Here is a 27,650-nt window from a genome sequence, read left to right on the forward strand (position 1 = left end):
CTAATTATACTACGCATTTTTTTTTAAATGAAAAGTTCACAAGCTGGGTGTTTCACAAAACGCACGAGGCTGTCCCGAGGCACTAATGTTTTGTTAATGTTATACTGGGTGGGCAATTTCGATATCGCACAATCCATGTATTGTTACGAGTAATTATGACAGTTATGCGGAATGTAAACTGTATCTTCTGTTATGGGTGCTGGCGCAGATTTCGTTCTGTCTCAAGGGACATTCACTCATATCTGAATGACGTTTTGTAATTAATGTGACGTCAAAGGCTCTTCATTGTATGTAGCAAATGCACTCACCATGCACTGTTGTGATATCATAGCCTTAATGCTTGACATAAAAAAAAAAAATTATCAGTGAAAGGAAAAAAAACCAGAGCAACAACGCAATATCGAAATACTGGTATCGAATCATCAACAGTGATGGATAAATCAGAGAACGATTATGACCCACATATTTTTTTTTCTACACTCAGTTTGCGCTAAACTTCTGAGGATTTCGGACATGTTAATTGTTATCTTGTAATAATTTTGTTATTCGCAATTATTCAGTTTGCATCGATTGATTTGTTTAACTCGGGATTTATTGGCAAAACAAATTGCCTGTTCATTATGCAACAAAGTAGCGCCATCAAACAACAGCTTCGACCCATCACAGCTTCTGTGACCAAATCGTTTTCAGAAAACGATAACTGCTCACAACTTGATGGTCAAGTCGGGTTCTCAACAACAGGTCTGTGTAATGTTCATGATGTTTGTTTGATTCTAGATATAGACCCAGATCTAGATTAGATCTTGACTAGATCTAAATGTAGGTCTTTATTTTAAAGTGATAACACATAGATCTAGATCTATTTTTATATATAATATTAATATATAGATCTAGATCAATATATTTATGTATAGAATTTAGATTAGATCCAGAGAGATCTTGAGACTAGTGTCTAGATGTAGATCTAAAGAGACTAGATAAAAAGATATATAGATTCTAGATCTAGATATAGAAATTAGGTTAGGACTCTAGATATAATAGATATGATCTAATCAAGATTTTTTTAGATATAGATCTAGATCTATAGAATAAGATCTAGATCTATCTAGATCTATAGAATAATCATAATGTAGCCTATAGAATCTAGATCTAGATGTAGCTTTAAAAAAATTGCTGATATAGTACATTACTGTTTCTTGATTTCAAATCAGATCTGGATATCCGATATTAACCTGGTGATGCCTTACTCAGTATTGTCAGCAAAAAAAAAAAAAATGGATGATCTAGATCTAGATCCATTTTCATCTAGAATCTAGCTCGAGTGATGTTTTTCTTCTTGATTTTATTCTGTGATAGTTCATCTTTTTAAAAATATCTTATCTGAACATAAATCACTTTGTTTTTATGTGTTTTTTTTAAAGAGATTTCAGCTGAATGCCTTTCAGTTCAGATACTCTAGATCTCATCCTCTTGTTCTATAGATCTAGATTCAGTCTGCAACTAGATAGATCTATAAAATCCATCACACTATGTAGAAGGGTCTACTAGATCTATAGGACTAATGTTCCATTAATAATGATTTTAGGCCAATAAAACTTTTTGCATAGAAAAAAAATCTTTAAAAAAAAAACAAGTTCGAGTAGACCTATAAGAGACTAGAATCTAGATCAAGATGCTAAACCCCTTTTTACATGGCCATTATTTGATATTTCTGGTGATAGACTGATAATTTTTTTGTTTGTATAAGCTTCTTGTGATTTATTGTTTTATTAAGATTATTAGATGTAGATGTTTTCTTTTCTATAGACGTATAGGAGACTAATCCATTTTATACAACCACGTCAAGTACATTTTCTTTCTCTTGTTTGATACCAAACAAAATAAATAATTACCAATATTTGTTTTTGTTTATTCTTGTTTTCTCACTTACAAGAAATAATTTTGCGATATTTCAAATTGATCCAAGATTGGGTGTGGGTGTAATAGTGTGTACAAACTTTTTACCAGAGTGAGTTGATACAAGCTTTGTTAAAAACAAAAAATATTTCAAGTAGTTTTATTTGTAGGAATACTAAACCAAGGAAATAAAAGGCCATACATTTTTTTGAGGACCCAGCTGATGTCTCCTTAGGTGTTCCGACATATTCTACGGCATCCACCTATTTCTAAAAAATTATTTGTTCCAAGTTTTATCAAAATTGAAGTGTTACATTTAAACGAGTATACTTCAAACTTTCAATAACTTGGTTAAAACTACAAATCTAGATCATGGAATGGCGTTGTTTTGATTGGTAAAGATGGGAAGATGATGGCACCTGATGGCGGTTACGAGATTTGAATACGGTCGTCTGTTAGTGTTGACGGAATAATTCAAATTTCATTTATTTTAAAACTTAAAAAAAAAAAAACAAGTTCATCTATGTTTATATTCTAAATATTTCTTGACATCTCAATTTTGGATTTCGATATATCACGACTTCCTGAAATCTATTAAATCCTAGCTTAAAAAAAAAATCTAAAATGCTAAAAAAAAAATAATTTTGAAATTAGAAGTTAATTATTCAAAAGAAAAAGATTACAAATTTTGGTTCCATTATCCTAACATACTACAACAGCCCCATTCTAATTAGCCAAAAAAAGTAGGCTGACCTGGCACTGTGCGCGCACTGCATTGTGCTTGCAGTGAACTTGTGTATGTATTGTGTAGGTTTATTCTATATTCATCTACATTCTTAGCCAATAAAACTCGGTAAAAAACATTTTTTGTATACATAATGTACGGCACACAGTGTTGGCATGGACTTTCATCACACTCTCATCTAGATTGGTCAAATAATTTTGAGCTCTATAAATAACATAAAAACATCTTGCATTTGTATTTCATTGGCATAGTAAGAAAATACTTGTAGTGGATAAGTTCGTTGCATTTTTTTTTCTTTTATTGCAAACAATTTTTTTTATCCTGTATGCTCGCCATTAGAGAGATACACTCTTGAATTCAGTAAACATAACGAGGCAGTTACCGAGGACCAAAACATTTGTTGTGTAAAAAAGATTGTCAACGTACGTAATTAACCCTACCCTCCTCTTGTTAGATATATACATTTAACAACCTAGTCGCTTGATTGTCTACAAATTGATATGTCTCATTCAAATTATTAATACTGATTCTCCATAAAAACTCACCTGAACCAGTAAAGAGATCGGTTGAAAGGAGGGTGTTTTTTTTTTTTTTGGTGGGGGCAGTGAAAGTCGATCGCGCCTCCTTGTATCCGCCACTTCCTGGGAATCTTAATTTAAAACGTTCCATTGTTTGGTATTATTTTATCCCGAATTTAAATTGTGTACTAGTTTTTAACAGGATAAGGTGGATAAAATGTACACGATTTAACCATGTTTGATTCGTATTAATAATACTAAAGAAAAGAAACAGAAGCACTCGCATATTTTGAAAACAAAAATCTCCAGTTAAATAATATTTTATATATTATACTATTTTATATGGAAGTTTATTTTCTTGCCTAAACTATAATTAACTATCACTGGATTTACTTCAAATGAATAGAGTGGCATAAGAAGTATGAGTTCCGATACAGACTCAAAGCTATTGCTGAGGACCTAAAGGCAGCACGGAAACCTTCTCCCAGATAGATTGCTCTGTATAGAGTCAGCTGAAAAGTAACTAGTACAAACGCTTTGCACTCCTGAAAATAAACTTACCATAATTTTGACCTTATATATTTAATATACATTTGTAGGCATTTAACTTAGATACCTGCCCCTCCCCCCTTAATTACCATTCGTCATATGTAACTTAACAGAACAGGAGTTCAGCGTTCCCGCTAAAACCACATACCAATCTCACGTCTGCAAAGAGACGTCTGCTTACTGTGCCGTCTAATGAATAAATTGGGTCACTGGGGTACTTTGGCGCTTGAATTTTTTTTTAGCTTTTTGTTTTCCGAAAGTGCAAATAAACCACGTCGTAATTTGAGAAAATTCATTTAAGAAAATATTTGTTAGTCTAATCGTCACACTTCAAGCTGGGTTAAGTTTTCAATTCAGATATCCTAATTCATGTTTATACATCAATGTTATTTGTTGTCACAATATCAACTAAACTCTTTTTTTTTTTCATTGTTCTTACAATTTTTGTATTTATGAATTATTTTATATATAATCACTTCCATTTTTTTTCACTTAAAAGGCATGAATACTGTAGCTGGTAATGAGTGTGTATTACAACTCACTTTAAGTATAAATTAATTGATAAGTAAAAATTTTGTTACACAATTCTTTTTCCTTTACATACAAAAATTTTATGGAACCTACAAAACAAAACACAGTAAAAAAAAAAAAAAAAAAACTTCGTAACTATGTTAATATAACAGCAAACTAAAAGACATGGTAATGAAAAAAAAATCTGAATGGTGCTCTAGGCAATACATGTGTATGTATTATAGTATTTTAATTTGATTACTTGACACTTGTGGTTTCTTCTGCCCCCCCCCTTTTTTTTTTGTCGTTGCTTAATAGTACAATGACAAAATTTCTCTTCATGTTGCTGTCTATCTTGTGTTCATCTAATGACGTAAGACTGGTGTTGTCCGTTTGACGTCAGTCATGGATGACCCCTTAAAACGTCTTTGTCAACTTTAAAAAAAAAACCTTTTACTTATTGAGCAAGCATTTCAACTTCACTCGATGTTCCACATGGGCCCCTAATACCCTGCCATCATCAACACTTTTTTTTACTATACACTTGAAGACTGTATTTGAAGACAACGGAAAGCATCCAAACGAACTCTATGGAAGAGAGTTTATGTAATATTCTCATAAACTGCTTCCCTTCATACGAAGCCACTTTCCTTAATACACCACATCACTCACTAGCGAAAGCCGACTTAAAACGAAATACCCCCCCCCCCTCTCAAACACACACTAAATGTTACATTTTGTGGGTGACCTTACAAATTATGACATGGGAAACACAACACCATCCCCTCCCCTTTTCCCAGTGTTACGCTGCTCCGTGATGTCTCTTGAGTAAAAGTAATATCGGGTTTGGATTTTGTGAAATATGTGACGTGGCATACTGAATTTAGAAATGTAATCTATCTTTAGAAACTTGACATATCATTATCGGCTCACGGGTCATAACGTTGACATTGTTAATTATCAAAAAGTTTAAAAACGAGTTTCTGTATTTGCAGAAAGAAAAAAAATCTTTAAAAAAAAATAGTGTATGGCTTCATTAATAACTTGGCTCTCTTCACAACGTTCGGTAAAAGATTTATTTTAATGACTCGCTTGTCGATGGGATGTGTGTTATTTTGGGAGGACAGCGTTCTGTTTAAATAAATGTACCCAGGCCCTCGCACCTATTTTTTTTTCTTCACCGAACCACTTAGAGCTAGATTTAAGTATTAGTGAATAAATGTCGACTAGGCCTTTGCACTTATCAAGTAGTCTAGATCTTGATCCTGATCTAATTATCTCAACCAAACCGAACTATATGAAAGAAAACGCGCGTCTCCCCTGTCCACGTGATTTGGGCGGCACGCGAACGCTTCCACGAGTTTCTTTGTCGTGAGAAAAAAAAAAACTGGAACATCTGTCGAGCTTTTGTCGCGACGCTATTTTCAGCCATTTGTTGTGAAGTACAAAAACCGCTTTTCGTTTTAGACAGTGATACAAGAAAATGATTAAATTCTACATGCTTATGACATCAAACTGGTATTGCTTATTGTTGATATAATTTCAACTGTTTAGTTCAACCTATTTGTTTTGTCTACGTTGTTGTCAATGAAATGTTGGCGTAAAACCGGCACGTGGCCGCGTTGGTTGTGTTTATTTTCAGCGCCGCGCAGCCGAGTGAGTCAAAGGTTAGCTTTTAACCCCGCCTCCTCGCCCAATCAGATTGCAGAAACTGTGTCGCGGAGTTGCCTTTGTGCGTGCTTAATAGAATAAAAATATAAGGGCCGCGCGGTTGTCGGTGTCTGCTTCTAGTATAAAACCAAGAGAAGGGGAATACCGCAAATTCATAAAGAAATTTATCGCCGGGGAGTTAACATTTATATATATATATAATAAAATAAGAACTTAGGCGGTTATACATACACACATGAATATTCGCCCTAGTGTTTAGATGCAATTTTATTTGATCTACTGGTGCAACATTTCGTTAAAAAATGCCTGAACCCGTTTCAGATATGAATCGGAACCAGGAGGTGGGATACTTCAACAGCAGTAACAGTTTCTTCATCAACGAAGATCCACTGGACATCAACGTCCGAAATTTGGAAAGCCTGTCCCTGATGGACAACATGAGCAGTGTGAACGGCCTGACTGGGATAGAAAACAACGAAAACCTCGTGTACTTTCAGGATTTGGACGCCGTTTTAAATCCGTACATAGACGATCCCAAGGAAGGAAACATATCGAGGACTGTCCGAGTGCCATCGTCGGAACATGTTGCAGAGATCGTAGGTCGTCAAGGTAATTAAGCTAATTAGCTGGTATTTAGAACTAGATATGTCACTCTCTTTTTGATTTTCAACAGAATTGTTTCTTATTGTAATGTGTAGATCTAGAGCTGGTTGAGATCATTTTAGATTTAGACCATTTTAGACTTATTATACTGAGGTGAAAATGATCAATTTTTAGATCTAGATCTGTTAAAAATGTCAGGTTAGCTTAACATTCTCCTAATGGAATATGTTAATTGAACTGTTAATTCAATAAAACAATGTCTACATGGCGTAAAGCAGAGATCCAGAATTATTTTAGTTGTAGATTTGGTTTAGTTCAAAGTCAACACTATGATGAAATATTTTGGATGTTGATTTTTTTTTAAAGTTTTGATTATAATTAGACTTGTATAGACACCACTTTTTTTTTTAAATACCCAGACTAGATAAGTCTCTAAAGATTTAGATCTATATTTAATATTTGTCCCAATCTAGATTCTAAATCTGTCTAATTCTATTGGACTGGTAGGCATAGACTCTTAGATCTGTCTTAGTTCATAACAGGCTGTTAGGCATGGATCTGTCTTAGTTCATAATGGGCTGGTAGGCATAGATCTAGATGAAATATTTTTACTTTAATCCCTAAGCAACATTTTTTTTTTCTGTCACATATTCATTCATGCCCATGTCCTCCACTTTTTTTTTTCCTTGAATGAAAAAAAAAATGTCATTCATTTTTCGAAAGTGACCCTTTGTTTGAAATGAAAGAATAGGATGGATAAAGACTGGGATCACGCCCCCCCCCCTCCTGTCCTCAGCATACAATAGCATCGACAGGTGGTGTGTCCTGCAGGTCACGCATCTTCCTTGGTTCCCCTGTCCAACTTTCTTTCATCCGAAATCTCCCCCCCCCCCCCTCTTCCCCTTTACCCCAGACACGTTTCCCGCTTGTGCACTAAAAGTCTTTGTACGTTTTTTTTTTTTCGAACTTAGTTTACACCTGCCACCCAGCTCCCCCGCCCCTTCCCCCTTACAACGGAAATCTTCTTTATGGACCTGCATAAATCTGGGAGACCCTGTCTTGGCTGAGAGGCTTCCTTTGTTGACACCGATCGGGAAACTCCGATCATAATAAGATATGGCCATGAGTATTTTTTTTTCTTTCCCTCGACATCCACCTCCTCCAACGCACAAGCACATTTTCGTATGAGCATATTCCTAATGCAATTAATTATGTGCGGAAAGCACTTAGACACCGCCAAGTATCCGAGACTTGCCGAGCCACAAAAAGCTCGTCTGTCGCCGTGACTCATTCACTCGGAATTGTTATAACGACTTAGCCAATGAACAAAAAAAAAAAAAAACTGTTTGAGGAGGGAATGTCTGCAATAGTGAATTTGGTGTTTATATGTTGGGCATGTGCCCTGTGTACCAACGGCCATAAACACCCTCGTCGGCCGACTTAGAATGAGCCAATAAGCTGTAAACTCGTTTAATTTTCAACGCTTTTTACGTCTGGTGTTACACCCGTCCCTCCTATTTTTTTTTTCTCTTTCCCTTTGATGACCTGGGCCTATGGGGCGCTTTTAGCATAGACAAAGATTTCGGCGTGCTTAATCTAATTTTAGCAACATGACAAAAAGCCCTTCGACAATCTAATTATAGAAGCGAATGCAGTAGGCCTATTAGTAATAGCTACTTGACATGCAAAAGGGAGTGAGACTTATTTTTGGCCACATGTTTTATGTTTTTTAAGAGACCACTCACCAAAACGTTGGGCAAGTTTCATATAGTCATTGAATTCATTTATTCCCATTTACAATTTTTGTTGGGCACCCGACTCGCTCAGACAACCTCATTAACGATGCATGCGGTCAAAGGTTACCTGATGAGATTGTTATAGCAACGTCTTGTAGGCAAAGTTTTTTTTTAAATATATATTTTGATATGAATGTATATATATATATATCTAGACATACTGCTGAATAACACGTGTGTGTGTGTGTGTGTCTGCTTGTAGGTGTTATTGTGTGTATTTTAAGGCTAAAGATTATAAGTGCAGTGCTTTTATAACAGTTTGACTAATGTGATCATCTGGTTTCCAGAATGCTTCTTACGCTTGAAACTTATCGGCGTCGTTAGAAATGTAACAGTTGTGCCCTGACATGAATAATTGTGAACTAAATAGACATTTCATATCATGTTCCAGACCTTTCTGGTTGTTACCTTTCTGGAGTCATTGTCTCCTTGACCTTCCGTTTATTATTTAGTCTATCACACGACCTTCAATATCTGTCAGCTTTGATTCAGTTCCGTCGGTCATTTTATTTTAATCATGTTATCTCTCAAAAAAAAAAAAACAAAAAAACTTTGCATTCTTGGCCTTCAACAAGAAAATGAAAAAGACTAAATACTTTTGTTGTACCTCTGGTACAAGTCAGGAGCGTCCAAGATCCACTAAGTTTTGCCACTATTTTTACAGGTACAAGAGGAATGCGTTTTCTCAGGTGTCTGGAATGGTACAACAGTGAAGAAAATGTACTTTGAAGGCGGATAAAGAAGTGACATAACACACGTGTAGCGTATAGTGTGCATAACCGTATTACACTGGTTCTCATGAGAATTGGTAGGGGGGTCATGAAGGACATAATTTTGAAACTATCACATGTAGACACAAGCACAGATACAGACTGACACCTATAGCCTCTATCTCTTTCTAGTCTCTCTCTCTCTTAGTAAACACATTTTATTTTGTAATTCACATTATAAACATTTTGATAAGAACATGCATTGGATTTTAAGAACGTCCCTGAGTCCACACAACTCTACTGGATACCTGACGTTAGTTAGGGAAAGTAAAGTCGATTGGTCGTTGTACTGGCCACATGACACCCTCTTTAACTATTGGCCATAGAAATAGATTCTTTACACCATCTGCCCTATAGATCGCAAGGTCCAAAAGGGATGTTTTCTTTTTTTTTTATTCACTTAATATGCAATCGTCTATGGAATGGATTTGATTAGGACAAAGTTTTAGGGTCGTTAAATAAGTCTTTATACTTCTTTGTCTCACCTCCTTTCTAAAGTAAAGTTACGTAAATGTATAAACACAATGTCGTCTGTTTAACTTAAACCTTGTTAGGGCACGTCTGTAACGTTTCATGCATGGCTTGCGAGGCTGTTCTAGTCTGGATGTGTTTAGGTAAGACAGATCATTGACGCTGGGTCACGGTCACAATACTCTGATACACGCTATTTTCATATTTTGTGTTGGTGCACTCACCACGAGCACTTGGCCGAGTTATAAAAATAACCATGTAACTATGTAAACAAAAACATTTTTTATTTAGTCATTGTCCAATCATAGCATCACATATGATAGTTAACATCCAAGGTTTTATGTGTAAAGCAACAATTTGAAATAACTCCCAAGGAATCCAGGCCACATCGTCCTACAATTGAATTAACTATTATATCAAAGTGTGACTTTATCAATCGATAACTCAGTCGCAATTATTACGTCATCCATCCATTTTTTTTTTAGAATTCTCTCCAAAACCGTTTCTCTCATACGTTTCCTCTCCCCTCCCCCCGTCTTCTTGTATTTCTACACTTCATATCTCCCCATAGACACATCGGGACAGTTTCGGCCATCCGTGCGTCCTCGTACCCCAGTAAATCGATTACGGTAGTGCACGCACGAGTTCTCGGTGTAGCATTCTCTCCCCCCCCCCTTTTTTTTCTCCCCGATTCAGTCTGATGTATAAAGTATATTTCAAGTAGGACAAAGTCTGCGGTCAACATGGTGGACGGCTGTGCTGGCTAGGGTACACAAGGACTTATCTACATTTAGTTTTTATAAGGCTGTGGCGGTGGGCTCTCCATCAACGCTTAGTGTAGTCCTGATTTTCCTCTCCTACTCGTTCTGTCCCACAATCCTCTATTCATCCCGAGAGCTGTCGAGTGGTTCGATGGCTGTTGATGGTTATACGTGACATTGCCCATTTGGAACTACAGTTGTAGATGATGACATGGGCATCGGCCTGTGGGTACGAGTCCTGCCTGTGGGGCTTTGACCACCAGCTGGGATATCAATCGCATCCAATTAGAGAATCCCTCCCAAAGCTTTTCAACACTGAAACAAGTTTTTCACAATTAAGTTAACCTACAATAGATTATGAAAGTCCCTTTCTCTGCATTTGAATATTACAATTATAGATATAAACACCTCTCTTCGTGGGCAGAGAAGTTTCAATAATTGAAAACATGTCTGAGTAATCAGTGATCTTCTTTCATTTTTCGAAAAGAATCACGACAATCAATGATTGTAATGCATCTGTAAAATTAAAACGTTCATTAACTTAAGAACACCGTACGTAGACCTAGTTTAGTTAACACATCACCGTAAGTACCCGGGTTCAATGTTAGTTTATAGCGGAGGATAAACATAGTCCACGCTCTTCCTTCTTTTATCCTTTAAAACCGGGGAAAAGGGGGTGGGGGGTTGGGCTTGTGCGTGAGTCAATGTGGACTCATTTCACAAAGTCAAGCCATCTGGCTTGTTGCTCTGAGTATAATGTTCGGTCAAAAGTTTGACCATGTTTTCTCTGGTTTAGGTTCAATGTTATGGCATCAGATTTATTCGATTTGGTTAAGTTCTGACCAAATCAGACGGTCTAAATCCCATATTGGCTAGACATGATACAATTCTTAGCGAATGGTTACCTGTTTCAACGCGTTTTATTCGTGTGAATGTCAAGCATGTACAACTCTAACACGACACTTGTAAACCAATTACAAGGTGTCTTAAACAGAGTAATTTTAGTAGCTGGACTATACACGATCCAATGCTAATTTATCCAACTTTTAATCTGGACATTAAACGTAATTTTTAATTACAAACGCTTTGTATATAGATCTATGCATCTACTTTTGTACTCGTATTATAAGCAAATGTTTGTTCGTATAGTTTTATAACTTTCGTATGCCCATGTGTCTGCAACAAACAAATATTTATAGAGGAAAATTAGAGAGTGAAGGAGAGAGCCAGCCAATAGAGGTAACATATTACATTTGCCTAACATTTTCATTCAGGGATCCCACATCCCCTCTATGTACTGCCCTGAAGTAAAGAATAACATAGAATCACTTGTTGGACCCCCATGTGCTCCACGCACGGCATGCCGTGAAGCCTCATCGATTGCTAGTGCAATAGTTTTTTTGTTTGACTACTGTCCACTCTCTGGAATCACACAGTCGCGACCATTTTGTTTTTTTCGGACAGCAACACTCTCTATTTCTATTTATATATTCCAATCCCTTATGTATAGACAGTTGAAATTGGTTCACAAGGAATTCGAACTTCTCCAATAAGAAGCTGAATAAACTTTAACGTAGGCAAGAAGGCGTTTATCATCAAAATGTCTAGAATACCCGTGTCTCCCCTTCATATCGTTTCCTTCTTGGAATGAGATTACATTGGTACGTTTTATAGATTGTGTTTGCTTTTTTAGAAGAGATTCACAACGAAAGACTTTTCCCCCATTAGTCTACACGCGGCTTGCCTGAAATTGTGTTTGTGTGGTTAATTATGTGATTGTACTATGTTAAGATACATGTATAGATACAAACAAAACGATTGATGTCAATGCCTTACTCTATTGTCAAACTTGGATTAGTTTGTATTTAGTTCGTGATAGATTGAAGAATAAAAACGTGAGGAGTAGCGAGGGGAAATATTTCAAATATACAAGACTTCAAACGTAATTAGATTTTGTGAGTGTTAGAACCGTTTTTGTTGCTTAGCCTGATAACACGTTTCGCCCATGACCACTAAATGTCCAGAGGATATAAAAAGTAGTTTATTCAGACCGCACACTTACTGGCTACTTTAACAGTCACAGGTCTTGTTATGCGGCTCTTAGCCCAAGTAGTTTCCATATCTCCCCCTTCCATCTCGCATCATACAAACATGTGAGTGCGCACACACACGTCAGTCAGAGAGCCGTATCTCAGGCAGTCTAGTGTCGAGCAATGCATATTTCATCCGCTTATACGGACATTTTAGATGGGGGCGGGGGGACGACGTTAGAACCGGCTTACTTTATACGGACAATTTACAGTCCCCCCCCCCCCCCTTCTCCATCACCTCGCCGTGTCTGCAGAACATCCCCGGTTCATCAGACCTTGTAAAGAATGTCTCACATGATATGGACATTTGATAAAGTCTTATCTGGGACCCTGGCATTCGTTCTGTTTCCAGGTAGCGCGCGTGTGTGGACATACACGAGATAGTGTGCTCGAGAGTGAGAATCGAAGAACGGGGAGGGGGGGGTACTGGAATTTATTCCCCTCGCTTTAGAGCTCAGTCTCGGACTTGGCTCGCTTTTGCACGAGGTTAATCAACAATGTTTCACAACAGGTTCATTCACCGCAGTATTTATAGCCACGAGTATAGTTGTGATGTTTTCGAATATTTTGTTTTATCAACAAGGTTATCCATTCATTTCATATCGCGGCTTTCACAAAGACAAAATATTTACTTAGCTGTTCACCCAATTCACAAGCTAGAACTGATTTAACCTACTCTCTCTAGTCATGACCTTATTAATGCACAGGAAATCTGCACGAGAATACTTTACACGTGAGCGAAACAATCCACGATCCTTTTTTCTCTCCCCCCCCCCTTTTTTTTTTTTCTCTGTTGCAAGTTCAAGGTAAACCGTTTTTCAATAAGCGAGTCGACTATGTATAACGAGCGAGCAATTTTTGACTGCACCCTTTCTCGTTGATTACACCCTCCTGTTCCGCTCGTATGGCGTCTGGTCCAAAAATATCCTTGGAATGTACTGAGTGCGCGGTTCTCAATACGTTTTGCGATAAGGTACTGAATTAATAGATGTATGAAATATCGCAGATCTACAACTTGGGACGGCTGAAGCGTTCTTACACAATTCTTTTAGTCTTTTAACTTTATACATGTTGTTCTCTTATTCACCCAATATGTTACATAATCTCGCTTTCTTCACGTTGTCTTCTATTCTTTTCATTCTGATGACTAGCCGCCATTGGAACCAACTTCTCGTCTGCTAGACTCGTAGATCTAATTGTGTCTTGTTATTGTCGTTCCTTTTTATCGTTTAGTTGTTTTGTGTGTTTCAACGTTAATGAAGGGTGAACCACAGCGACTTGATCGTCCAGAGACGTCGTGCCCCCCTCTCCACCAAACCTCATTCTCTCCCATTAGTAGTAGCGGCACTCACGTCTGAGTAGATCAGATGTCGTTAAACAGGGGCCGTAACTCCGCCATCGAGGGGGGGGGGGGGGGGGCGAGAGGCAGGAGACTACTAGGACAAGTGGGAAAATTACTTTGTTTAATAATAGGCGTCACTTGAAGGTTGCCGTCGCTTTGTTAATGAGATACACCGCCCCTGCCCCTCCTTGTGGTTTAGAATGAGTAAGCAGAAAGAGGTTATTAAATTAACTCACGACTTTATAAAAGTACGAAGTATTGTGGTAGGGAAACACCCTACTTGAAAATTCTGTGCACTTTATATCTGGTGTAGACCAGGGGGCCTCAAGTGTATTGATACACGCCACTGACAGCCTGGCCCCAAGAGTATTGTCGCCCCCCCCCCCCCCCAATCTAGAGGGCCTGTGTTGGTGGTGGGCGTAAGGCGTGGTGGGCGTGGTTGATTTAAGCTTCCAGAATCATCTACAGATGTTTCGCCTCTCGTCACCCTCCTCAACATTTGAAGTAATGAGTAACGAGTGTAGTGCTGCTCAAGAGTGTGTGTGTCAGGCCAAATGTTTAAGTAACTTGTGATAACAAGTTGGTCCTACCGTTCATCGTCAGATTGCTAGTGAATTGAGTGAGTAATTGAAACGGCTGCCTAGTTCTGACCAGCTGTTCTGCAAGAGTGAGCAAGCTGCAGCCCAATTCAAGGAGCCTAGAAAAAAGGGGGGAGAAGGGTTGGGGGAGTCAACGATGTCATGATGATGTATAACATTTCCATTTATGCTCATTTTTTCCCTCTTCAGTGATTGTCTAGGCCAAATGTTGTAGTTTAGTTAATATGAAACCAACTACCCCCCCCCCCCCCCCCCCGAAAAAAACAACGATTTAGGCCTAAATTTGACGATACTTTATTATTAGCATTGTTGGATGAGTTATGATCTTCCCACAGATAGCAGATTCAATCTATGCAGATCCAAAATCTTCTGTTTGTGTAAAAGCTTGAGCTACCTTTCAACTCAATCAAATCTAATTGCAATCGTCATTTAGTATCAACACCCTTCTCGTCTTTCATCAGCTATCACTTCCTGTACACACACACTTATATATATATATATATATATATATATATATATATATATATATATATATATATATATATATATATATATATATATATATATATATATATATATGTATATATATATATATATATATATGTATATATATATATATATATATGTATATATATATATATATATATGTATATACATATAATTATACACTTTCAACTTTAATAAAAAAAAAATTACACATTCACTTCAATATAGCATCCTAATGGGGCTTGGGGAAAGCTTTTTTTTTTTTTTAAATCATCGTGTCAGTTACCTCATATGCTCAAATAGTTTTTTTGTTTTTAAATGTTGGGTCTTGTGTTAAAATCCGTTTTAACTCTTAAGCTTCCATGTGGAAATTGATGCATCAGTATTACATTTAGCAACTCGTAAGGGTTAATCCGAGTATCGATTAACTCCCCTTTCAGACTTAGCACGCACACACAGAACAACGAATGCTAATAGTATTGTATTGGACAAAGAGTACATTCTACCGAACACTGGTCACTGAGCTACTGTTTGAAAGGCTCTCATAATTGGAGGTAGTTTATACGACTGAATCTATTTTACCAAATGCTAATTAAACATTTTTCTGCTCGTCCCATATAAAAAAGTCTTTGTGCAAAACTGTTCATCAAATGTGTAAACCTATCTTCATAAGCTTGCCTAGTAGCCTTGAACGATTTCATAGTTCATATTATTATATTACATAAAGACTATCATTTCTTTGAATCAAAGCTGGTTTTGTGGCGTATTAAACAACAACAATAATAATAATAATAGTAAAATAAGTGTACATCTGTTTACATCACTTCAAGAGAGTGAACCTATACTTAAGTTTTGGTTGGTCAAACATCTCAGCCTCATTACCAGCCTGAATAAATTTAAATTTCAAATGACCCAACAGACAGAGATACTAGCATCAGTGATCGCTGATCGATTATTTAAATGCTAAAACAAAAAAAAAAATGACTTGGCGTTTTACTCTTTAATACTAACACATCCCCCCCCTCCACACCCCTACCCCCCAACACACGTGTGTGTATTGTATGTCCCTTAGTTGACCTTTGTGATCAAATCTTTTAACGTTATACACCGTTACACAATTTAAATACCTTAACTGCTGTCTCAGCTTAAGTCACAAAAACGATTGTAGACTTTTTTTTTTTAGTGCGGAATAAAAGTAGACATACTATTTGTTTCTCTCCTTAAATGCAGTGGGTGGCTCAATTGTTAAGCGCTCGGCTTTCGAACCGAGGGTTCTTGGTTCGAATCTCGGTGGAGATATTTTGAATTTCAGAATTTTAAGTTGGGTGTGGACGGGGGTTGTTAGTATTAAAGAGTAAAACGCCTTGTTATTTTGTTCTACCATTGGTCGTTGTGCTGGCCACATAACGCCATGCTCTTTAGCCTATACATCTAAAGATCTGACAGGAACTTTTAAAATACTTTTTAAACGTGATAATGAAGTTGGTGCATAAAATAATTCGTAAGTTTAACTTATTAGAGAAAAAAACGTGTAAATGTCATGCTAGCATTTAATGGTTTGATTTGTATGAGAACTAGATATTACGTTGGAGAACCGTCCCATTTACTTTGTCAGATTTCAACTATGACTTAGTGTTTAGCCCTTAGTACCTTTAGAGCATGTTTGCTTTAAGATATATTTTTTTTAATTTAGTTATTTGATGTGTAGCCTTTGTAACGCCCACGCACAGCAGACTAGAGACATTTTCACTGTAGCTTCCCCTCTTTGTGTCTGCTCAAAATCTGTTGGTATGCCAGTCAGCTAGTGGAGGATTTAGAAAACAAACAAATACTGCAATAGGTTAAAATTGAAAATCTTTCCAGTCGTTTTTTTTTTCCTCACGTAGATTTGCGTAATGATCAGCTTATCTACCCGACAGACTTAAGCAAACCTACGTAGCTGTGGACGTCAGTCTATTTGTTAGGTACACTTACCAAATCCTAAAGTAGCTTTTTTGTCCTCCTCTTTCTCGGGGGATTGGGAGTGACGTTGAGCTTTAACGAGGGTATTTCGACTAAGTTGTGGGAGTAGCCATTCTATTGACTTGAAAGATTTGGAGCAATGTGGGCAGGTTTGAAGTCTAGGCAAAATTGTATAAAACTTATCATTGAAATCAACATGATTTTAAACCTAAAACTGGACGTATTGATTTTTTTTATAACTTTAAATGTTATCACTTAGCTTCTTATTTTCTTTGATTCATTTCCTTCCAAGATTAATCTTTGTGTTCTTTCTGAATTTTCGTCAGTAAACACTGTTGTAAAATTTGATCTATCTATCTATCTATCTTATCTATCTATCTATCATGTTACTAGCAAAGTGCGAAATGGAAAACATTCTATAGAATGCCTGGTTTTTTTTAGGCAAAGCACGAAATGATTATCCATTTCCTACTTTGCCTAGGCATTCTACTGAATGACTAGTTCTGCATCAAGCAAAGTAAAAAATGTCTTATATTAGAAAGATATTTATAAATTAAATATAAACAAGTGAAAATAAAAACACAAAGAACAGGATTTCATAAGACTAAAAATACCTTTGTAGAGACCAATGTTTTTATACTAAGTGCAATTTCAGTTTTAAAATAAATATTTTTTTTTTAATCTAGAAATCGTATTTTTAAATAGTAATATACATTAGTAAATATAAAATTATTTAGTTTCTTCTCAGTAGACTAAAATGGACTTCAAAAAAGCGTTTGATAGTGTCCACCGAGAATCACTATGGAAAATAGTTAGAGAATACGGTATCCCAGAAAAATTCGTCCAGATCCTACGACACCTTTACAGTCAGTCTAGTTGCTGCATTAAAACAGAAGAGGGAACAACAGAGTTTTTTACAATCGAGACAGGTGTGAGACAGGGGTGCATCTTATCTCCCTTCCTTTTCCTCCTAGCCATTGACTACATAATGAGGAGAGCAATGAACCAGACTGCCTTTGGTATTCCATGGCATGAACAACTCCGATTGACGGACTTGGACTTTGCTGATGATGTTGCACTACTCGGGGCTACAAATAAATGCATTCAAGAAATGACGGAGAGCCTAGACAGAGAGGCACCCAAAATTGGCCTCCGCATAAACTTGGATAAGACTAAAATTATGCGAGTGGGATATAAGGCAAAGGGTGTCCCCATCAGACTTGGCGAGTCAAAGCTTGAAGAGCTGGACAAGTTCACGTACCTTGGCAGCATCATAACAAATGATGGAGATGCTTACCATGATGTAGCATGTCGAATAGGAAAGGCAGGGAGCATTTTCCAAAGGCTGCAGCCTATTTGGACTAGCCAAGCCATTGGACTCGAGACAAAAATACACCTTCTCAACACAATCGTCATTCCAACTGCTACATATGCATGTGAGACGTGGAAGTCATCTGTCAAAATTGAGAAAACACTAAATGTGGCTCAACAGAGATGGCTGAGACGGATTTTGGGAGTCAGTTACACAGACCGGATCTCAAACAAGGAAATCCTATGCCGAACTGGGAGTCGAACACTTAGTGAGGTTGTGACTGAGCGTCGCATGAGGTTTGCGGGACATGTTCTACGTCAAAATGAATTACGCACACCAAGAGTTGCGATAACATGGAAGCCAAAACGAGGAAAGCGCAAACAGGGACGTCCTCGTATTACCTGGCGACACACCTTCATGGAGGACCTCAGAACAGTGGACACCAGATGGGAGGAGGCTTCAGACATTGCCACTGACAGATCATTATGGAGACAGCTTGCCGCCCAATGCGCCGAACGGCGCGGGAGGACCTAAGTCTAAGTAAGTAAGACTAAAATGATAAATTAAAGATGCCGAAATATTGAGAAGGTAAAACTGTCTACACGGGAACAACAATAGAGAATCAAAATAATTTACAACTGTTAAATGCTTCTTTTTTCTTTTAAATATTTTTAAAAATGAAAACATAATTTTTAAAATTCTGCCAATAAAGCAAAGAAAAGTCTACATATTCTGTTTGTACGCTTTTTATTGCATTTCCAACTTTTCCTTTGTTCTTTAAAATTATCATGTGTTGAAAAAAGAAAAAAAACCGCATTGAGACCCACTGAAGCTTACCACACACGTTCAAACCCATAGGAGGACAATAAAAGAGATAAAACCTCGCCAAGGTGGACAGAAAATAAAAGCAAGACCTTTGTGAACGCTAGAAACTAGACTTACAAAGTATTTAATGAAAAATGTTAGCAAGTCCCAAGCTGTAAAATTAATTATGTTTACAAGTACTTTTTTTTTTTTCAATGGTAATATATGTCAGTATTTCAGACCAAAAATGAATTGCACTGAATCTAATTAACGTGATAAATGAGCTTGTGTTTTCCACGATCATCACAACAAAACATGTTATCAGCTTTGTCAATATCTAGTCAAGTGATTCCTTCTTAGTAGTCGTAGTTTCTCTGATTACATAATAGACATATTTTCTTTCGCTTTTTATAGTATCCACTTTGTACAATTAAGTTGTACCCTATGGTTGTATAAAGCATGAACACTTAGACAGTCGTTATTAAAGCATACTCCACACTTTAAAGAACAAGATTAAATTATTTAGATTGCTGGTGAATAGAAATATTATTCCGAGATATTTAAATTATAAATATAATTTAAATCCTCATTTAACACTTTACCTTAAAGCAGTTGTAGTCAATCTATACAATGCCTAGTCAAAGTAGGAGAAATGGAGAAATCCTTTCACACTTTGCCATTAACACGTAAAATGAATGAATGAGTGAAGATTATTGTTGTCTTAGAAGTACACCATGTACTTCATTCCGTAATGACATCAGAAAGGGTTAACCTACTGGCGTTTTACTTAGTTAAATCATAGTTGAATGCCATCAAATGACTTACCTTTAAGTTGTGCCATAAGGCACACGTTAGGACAGGTCCAACTTTCAGAACCTATAGCACCTTCTCCGTGTCATGTTTCTAACGATGGAGTTTTTAAGAAAAAAGGACTTTTGAAATATTCGAGCAAGCACGTGCACAGTTAAGTTAACCCATTTCCTGCTGCCATTTTTAGATAGGCCTACTTTTGGTTGGTTAAAAAAAAAAAACGAAGTAAAGATTGTGTTTGACGTAAAGCGTGAAATTCATTATTTGAATAAGGCGCTGTAATGTGAATGACAGCTACGTTAGAGTGGGAGACCTGAATAAACACTAGGTGAAGGGAACAGGTTCAACTCTTTATCTATCTGTCCATCTATCTATTTATCTATCTATCTGTCCATCTATCTGTCTGTCTGTCTATCTATCTATCTATACGTTTGTTTGTCTATCTATATGTTTGTGTTGTAAAATTCTCCGTCCGTTCATGCATTTATCAATCTGTCAGCTCGTCTGTCTGTCGCATCTATCTCTATGTCTGTCTGTCTGCTCTCATTCTCTCTTTCTACTTAACTCTTCCCGTCTATCCAGTTTTATGTTTGTGATTGTATTCCTGTATTTTTTTTGTTTCTGTCTATCCGTCCGTTTGTGTCTGTCCGTATAATGTATCATCCGTTTCTGCACCTGTCCTATCTCTTTTACCACAGTCCATCTTATTTTTTTTAAATCTCTTACTTTACATTCTTTCTGCCGTCATTTTGTTTTCTAATTTTAGAGAAAAGACAAAAAGTGTTCAAGTTTCTTAAACAATACTTTTATCTTTTCTAGTCTACCACAGCCAGTCACTGTTTCTGATAATTTTACTTCCCTTGAAAATATTTTATCAGAGCTATTTTGGCAGGAAGTTTCTGAATACTTATCTTCATTGTACGTCGTCTCAAACCGAACACTCCATTTTTTTTAATTTTTTTTTATTCGTTTCACTTTTGATTTTTGTTTAAAAATTTCTCAGCTTCATTATATCTATTACCTGAACTAGCTTTTGAAACAAATGTCAGTCTTTATTGGACGAGCCCACGCTGAGTTTGAAAATGAGCTCACGAGAAATCATTAAATAGTGCATTCATTCATTCATTTTTTAGTGCCATACCCAGGTGTTTGAGAAGGTAAAGAATGATTAAACAGACTTTTAAAGTACTTTTCTTTCTTTTTTTTTTAAAGTAAATCTGTTTCAATTAAAATGTATCCATTAGCTTATTAATATGTTAATACTTTTGTTTACCTAGCAAATAATATTCAATATACTTCATTTTTTTCCTTCAATTTTACAAATTAATACAACCGGAACTGAAAGACCCACCTACACCAACCTAAGCTTACAAGTCTGTCTTTTGTCGATAATATTGCTTTCTTTAAATTACAGCAGAGAGAGACATTTTGAACATTTTGTGGCGTATACGTTTTATCTAGATAACTTCAAGGACCTGCTTAGAATGTTTAGTGCTGTTCGAATGTATTTTATTTACACACAGACTTCTTCTAACGATTTATTCTTTTTTTTTTTTTTCAGGTTGCAAAATAAAAGATTTACGCGCCAGGACCAACACTTACATCAAAACCCCGATGCGCACTCAGTCTCCGGTGTTTGTGGTAACCGGGAAGGAAGAGGCAGTCCTTCACGTCATGGAGGAGATCCAGAACGCCGCGGAGCATTTCACTCACATTCGTGCCTCCAGAAATCATCACAAGGCTCTGGGTGGTCTGGACGCCAACAAGCCTGCGAGCAGGGAAGGAGACATCATGATACAGGTCACCGTGCCTTACCGGGTGGTAGGCCTGGTGGTGGGGCTTAAAGGGCAGACCATCAAGGGAATTCAGCAGGACACCGACACTTTCATTGTCACTCCCAACAGAGACAAAGCCCCAATCTTTGAGATCAGAGGCCAGCCTGATAACGTAGAGAGGGCCAAAAGGATGATCCTTCGACACATAGAAACACGTACCAGACACTGCAGGCTCCAGGACACGACAAACTTGCCAGCAAATTGGAATGAGGATCAGAAACAAAATGGTAATGACTTCTCTTTTTTCAACAATGAATCTTTGCTTCAAAACGGCAACAGTTCTAGCAACATGTCTGTCAACAGTAATTTTAGCAGCAAAAGAAGTGTACCCAACGGTAGTACATCAAACGGACATGGGCCAGGGTTCGCATTTTCATCTACTAGCCCACCTACTAATGGAAACTACAATTGGCGAGGCTACAACAATATGATTGACCAGAATTCTCAACAAAATGGTCATATCACAACTTGGAGTAACGCCGTATCTGACTATCCAGGAATGCTTGGTTCGGGAATGTCCAATGGATCCAATCACATGACAAACAGAAGTGGCAACAATTTCCCATACAGTATGTCTTTAGGTAGTATCCCTTCATCTTCCAACAGCTCAGCTAGCATTTCGCCACCTCAAGATTTCTTAAACGACAATCCATTCTCAAGCCACAATCTATCTAACCCTTTTGGGTCTCAGCTCAACAGCCCACATCTCAGGAGCTTGAATGATCAAGATTTCTCCAGTTTTTCTCTTTTGTCCACTGCATCATCGACACCCACCAAAGGAAGTCTGGTTTTGGGCAATTTATTTCAGTCTCCTAGCAACGTCACCTCCAGTCTGACCAATAGTCTGATGAGTAGCAATGAAGGAATTAATGGTTTTCAGGCTTTAATGCAAGATGACCACTGTTCCAGGCACAATTTTTCGTCCCTGGGTTCCTTTGCAGGAAGTTTGGTGGAGTCTGGATTATTTTCAGGACACATGAACGGTTTCCCCAGTGGAAATTCCAGCCCAACCAGTAAGAGCTGTTCTCTGAGTGATGCTTCAGGTTCTCACGGCTCCCCAATCCCAAGGTTGTGTAAGATTTGCGAGGAGGCTGAAGTAGTAGCTGCTCTTGTACCTTGCGGTCACAATCTTTTCTGCATGGAATGTGCAGAAGGCATTGTTAATAAGTCAACAGATACAGACCGGAGGTGCCCAGTATGTAAAGATACTGCCTCGGACGTTCTTCGTATTCGAGCATAGAAATGTATAGGGTTGGGCATTTTTTTTACCTGGAACTTTGAAGTTTTTTTGGGGGGAGAGGACACATTTTTATAACTTTTCTATCAAAGGTTTAAAAAAAATTAAGAGGCTGATTTTTATGTATAATGTGTACATTGCTTATTTACAAAGATACACGAGTCACTGTTTAAGTCAATTCTTAGATTATTTTTAATAGAAAAGTTATAAATAAGCTTAAAAAATTTAGATGAATTTTTGTTGTAGGTACAAAATAATTTTTAAAAACAAATTAAAAAAAAAAAAATAACAGCCTCTTTCTTGTCATTAAGAATTCCAAAATTATTTTGATACTTAAAAACTCTTCCAGTATTTTCAATCTGTACATAATCAGTGTACATAATCAAAAATATCTTCAAAGCAACCAGTTTTATGATGTTCAAAATTGTTTATTTGGATAGGACATCCAATGGATTAGGTCTAGTAAATTTGGTGGAAAAAATGGAAACTTTTTGTTTTATTATAAACAATATTTTAGATACTTTTTTTTTTTTAAGATTAACTTTTCTTTTGGCTCAGGAGGTAAGGAGGAAAAAAATTGTTTCTGCTTAAAGAAATTTATTCACCTGAATTTTTTTTTGTATTTTAAAGAGAACAATGTAAAGTGAAGCAGTTTTAAAGACATTTTACCCTTACACTTTTGTTTTGTTTTAAATTTGTTTCCCCATTATTACAAACTTTTCTAGATTACCCAAGTTGTCATTTTAATAACATGGCATTTTTTTTTAAAGAAAAAGCTTTTTATCACTGCATTTCCTTAGTGTTATTAATGACTCTAACAAACAGCATGAAGCAGCAATTGAAGATCACAATCAGACAAGTTTATTATCATAGTGCATTATATTTTTGTACTCAAATTATGCCTTGTGGTGTATGATTCTTGTTAAATAGGATTATCATCCTTACTGCTTTAGATAACAGATGTAATATAACAATATTTTGTTACATGGAATCTCATCTGCACATACAAAATTATGTAATTATGACATGTATGTTGTGTTAGATTTTTTTTTTTAGTATATTTCTTTTTAAAATTTGCACAAATTGCAGTATGTATTGCATTTGGTAGTTAAACATAATGTAATATAACATCAACTGAATAAAGCTGAATGATTTAAACTTTAAATGTCATTATAGTTGTAGTAAATTTAGCCTGCCAAATTATATTTATAACATAAATTTAATATAATAAAAAATATCTATTATAAAATGTTATATATTCGAACTTTCCATATATTACCTCTTGCAATTTTTTTTTGTATTTCTTTCAAATCCCATTTTTGAAACACATGGAAAACATTTTAGACTCGTTACTCAACCATCTTTTCTTGTTTTCTCAATTGCATAATCTTGATCAAACATTGTTAAATGTTTGAAGCAAACATTTTTTCTGACTGTTTCATTCCAATGACATAGCTAACTTTATGAATCAACTATGACCACAAATCTATGAATCAAAGTTTAATATGCAAATTTTATTTTTCTTAAATGTAATTCTATTTTCCTAGAATGTCTTTAAAAACAAACAAAAAATTATTATATTTTAACTTTTCAGTAATTTTGCTCAGTTATTTGAAAATATTATTTGTATTTCCTTTCCATGTATTTTTTTTAAAACCATGAAAAGGAAAGAAGTTACAAGTGACTTGAAAATGTGAATGTACATGTCTAGACTATAGACTGTAAGAACAACGCTATTAAAGGGATCAAACTATTATTCCTTGAGATCTGACTGTAAATTGTATTTCTCTTTCACAAATCTGTATTTATAACAAGTATGTAAATGTCTTCAGTAAACACAACAATATTTATTACATTTTGTAAATATATTTAATACAAGAATGTCTTCAGTCATTCAGCAGACCAAATAAGGTACAAGGAACTATAAAACCAATGATCCAAAACTATTTCCTTATCCAATATTTCTTGCATCATGTTGCTTTTCTTTTCACACCCATCACATGCTTTATATCTACACTTATTTATACTTGAACTATTTATATATTTGCAGAACAAAATTTATGAACAAACATCAGTACAATTATTTGAACTTAAAATATGCAAAAAAGAATCTTTTTTTTTCTTTTTTCCACACAAATCTCTAATGAATGAAACTTACAAAGCTAAATGTCTATATTTGTATTTAAAGATGAAATGTATTGTCATTATATTATTACACACCTTCCTGTAATAAATGCCTAGTGGCATCATCATTTGTTATAATGGAAGTGTTTATCATAAGAAGCATATGATCAAAACCAAATCATAAACAGAATAGTTTCATATCATCACTTTTTTGTTTCTGCATTAGATTACTGCATGCTTTTGAACTTGCAAAAAAAAACACAAATGTTAGAAAAAAATAATGTGTTATATGTTGGTTGTTATATAAAAAAAAACAATACAAATGTCTTGCACATACGTGAGCGGAGTTCAGCTGGATAAATGACCTTGGATTGGTGTATTCTAATTTATCCAACTCTATGTTCAATATTAGATAAACCAATGTTTAATCACCAAGTATTATTCTCTATTACTGCAGAGTATTTATTTGTTATTCTATGTTATTTTGAATGTACAGCCCAGTTAGCTTCATACACTTGTCCTGTAGTTGTTTTTTTTTTCACTTTTATATTAAATCTTTGTATGTTTATGTCATGTCTTAGAATGAAATGTTTTACTGATTAAAGATTTCTTCCTTTCTTAAATAAAAAAATTATTTAAATTTATTCTTTTAAAAGAAAGTTATCCTAAAATAAGTTTATTATAGATTTAACAAAAACATTATTGCCTTCTCATTGTTATGTTTTTATGCAAATGTATGCGTTATTATATAATGCTATTCCTTATTGAGTGTGATGCACATGTTTCAGACACTCTATCAGAAGTAATAAAGACTTGGAAGTGGATTAGAAAAACTGTTAATTTATTTAAAAGCATATTTTTTTGAACATGTATTAAATATGTTGAAAAATTATTGGACAGATTCAAAGTCTCATGTAACCTCTGAAGTGTCTGGTGTATTCTTTTATTTTATGTTTGTATATTCTATTTCTTTGTTTTTACATAAGATTTTTTTCATTTTGTCTTCCATGTGGAATTCTTTTGCTTCTAGCCTGCCATGAGAGACATTGAAGTTTGCTGCTTCCTTATTGTTCCATGACACTACTGAGAAGTTTTTCTTTATTCATTCAACAAGTTAGATTTGTCATTGTTTCTGCTGATGTTTAAAGATTAAACTAATTATGTATTAATTATCTGCTGAAAATTAAAAAAAAAAAATCAGGGTTAAATAGTGAGAATTTTTTAAAAATTTGTTATAAAATGAGAAAAGCATCAAATTTACTGACTTTGAAGGATTGTTCTAATATATTTCAAACATATCAATAGCACAATTTTAAAAAAAAAACTACTTTGAACAATTTGTTATAAATCTGGCCATAGATTTTCTTTACATGTCTAACAATTGTTGATGTACTGTGATGTTCCATCAAATTAAGAATGAGGGGTTTTTTTTGTTCAGTTTCAAAAAATTTTATTCAAAAGAATACAAAATTTAACAAATATGCTTGAATGTCTTTCAGTGGTTTTGTATTTCAATTGAAACAAAAAAAAAAATTATTTAAAAAAAAAAAATTGTCGCCATTCCCTATTCACATTTTTTCTTTGTTGTTTTAGTCATTGATACAATGTGTTTATCTTGGAGCTTGTTGTAGTCTATGTCTACATGACTGCTTAGCTGTACTGATCATGTTTCAAGTGTAGTTCTTTTTTTTTTTGGTTTATATTTACCCTTATAGCATAATTGAGTTTCCAGTGTTTGTATACCTGTGACTGTATTCTTATATTGTATGTCTTGGGCCAAACAAAGGCAAACATTGTCCTGAGAAATAAGTTTAAAAATTTATATTTTGATCTTTTCCATTGAAATCTATGATTGCCTTTTTTAAATTACTGTGATTTTTTTTTTTAGAAAACATAATTATATACAAAACTTTCTAATTATTGAATAGCGATGTGTAGTAATAAAAATATTCCTTTTTTTCTCTCCAATTTATTTGTTTTTTATACCAAGCCTATTAAGAAACAGTAACAATTTTTACTCTGCTAAAAATAAAACAAACGAGTAATATAGCAAAATTTTAGAACCTATATGTTATGGTTATGTTTCTCTTGATTCAAATATTAATGCCAGAAAAAATGTATTAGTTTCGTGTGCTGACTAGTCTTTTGTTCGCTTTTTCCATCTTATGTTAAAAAGTAGGATTGTTTATTTTCAAACTTCCATGGTCAAAGAAACAATACTCAGCTTAGCAATATATTTTTTTGGGTCTTTTAAACCAAAGTGTTAAAGAAACACTACATTTTTTTTTTGTTGTTGTTGCCTTGTACAAGTGGTTCTGATGTGGATGCAGCGTGGATCTATCTGTGGAAGCAGAAATGCCTTGTGATGCACCTTCATGATGTTGGAGGGTGAAAGATTTACTTAAGGTCTTGGGTCGAATCTCAGGCTGCCAGATAGCTTCCGAAGCACCTCATTAGACGACCACCAACTTATTTATGTCGATTTCATTCGAATGTCACACTATATGTGTCACAAATCAATATTTTATTTTGTAGCCTAGGGCTAAATATTGCAAATATTATGGCCACTTGGGTTGAATAAAAATATATATATATATATTTGACTATGTGAATGCCACATATTTGATAATATGAAGTGTCACATATTTGATAATGTGTAACATTGCATATTGAAAAATGTGGAATGTCACATGTTTGATAATGTGGAATGTTAAAATTTTATTTTTTGATTTAATAAAAGTTGATGTATTATATTTAAA

The 27,650-nt window shown here is 35.3% G+C and overlaps 1 protein-coding gene across 2 annotated transcripts; it reads left to right on the forward strand.

Moving 5' to 3' along the window:
* The first annotated feature begins 501 nt into the window (after nucleotides 1–501).
* Nucleotides 502–27,650, forward strand: LOC106073028 (RNA-binding protein MEX3B-like). Of its 2 annotated transcripts, XM_013233501.2 has the most exons (3): nucleotides 502–741; nucleotides 6,211–6,498; nucleotides 21,257–27,650. In XM_013233501.2, the coding sequence occupies exons 1-3, from the start codon at nucleotides 621–623 to the stop codon at nucleotides 22,768–22,770; spliced, it is 1,923 nt and encodes a 640-aa protein (XP_013088955.2). In that variant the 5' UTR covers nucleotides 502–620; the 3' UTR covers nucleotides 22,771–27,650. The 2 variants fall into 2 exon arrangements, with proteins under 2 accessions (XP_013088955.2, XP_055885740.1); XM_056029765.1 differs by lacking the exon at nucleotides 502–741 and having other exon boundaries at nucleotides 5,998–6,498.

Source organism: Biomphalaria glabrata, chromosome 1, assembly GCF_947242115.1.
Source record: "Biomphalaria glabrata chromosome 1, xgBioGlab47.1, whole genome shotgun sequence".
Taxonomy (NCBI): Eukaryota; Metazoa; Mollusca; class Gastropoda; family Planorbidae; genus Biomphalaria; species Biomphalaria glabrata.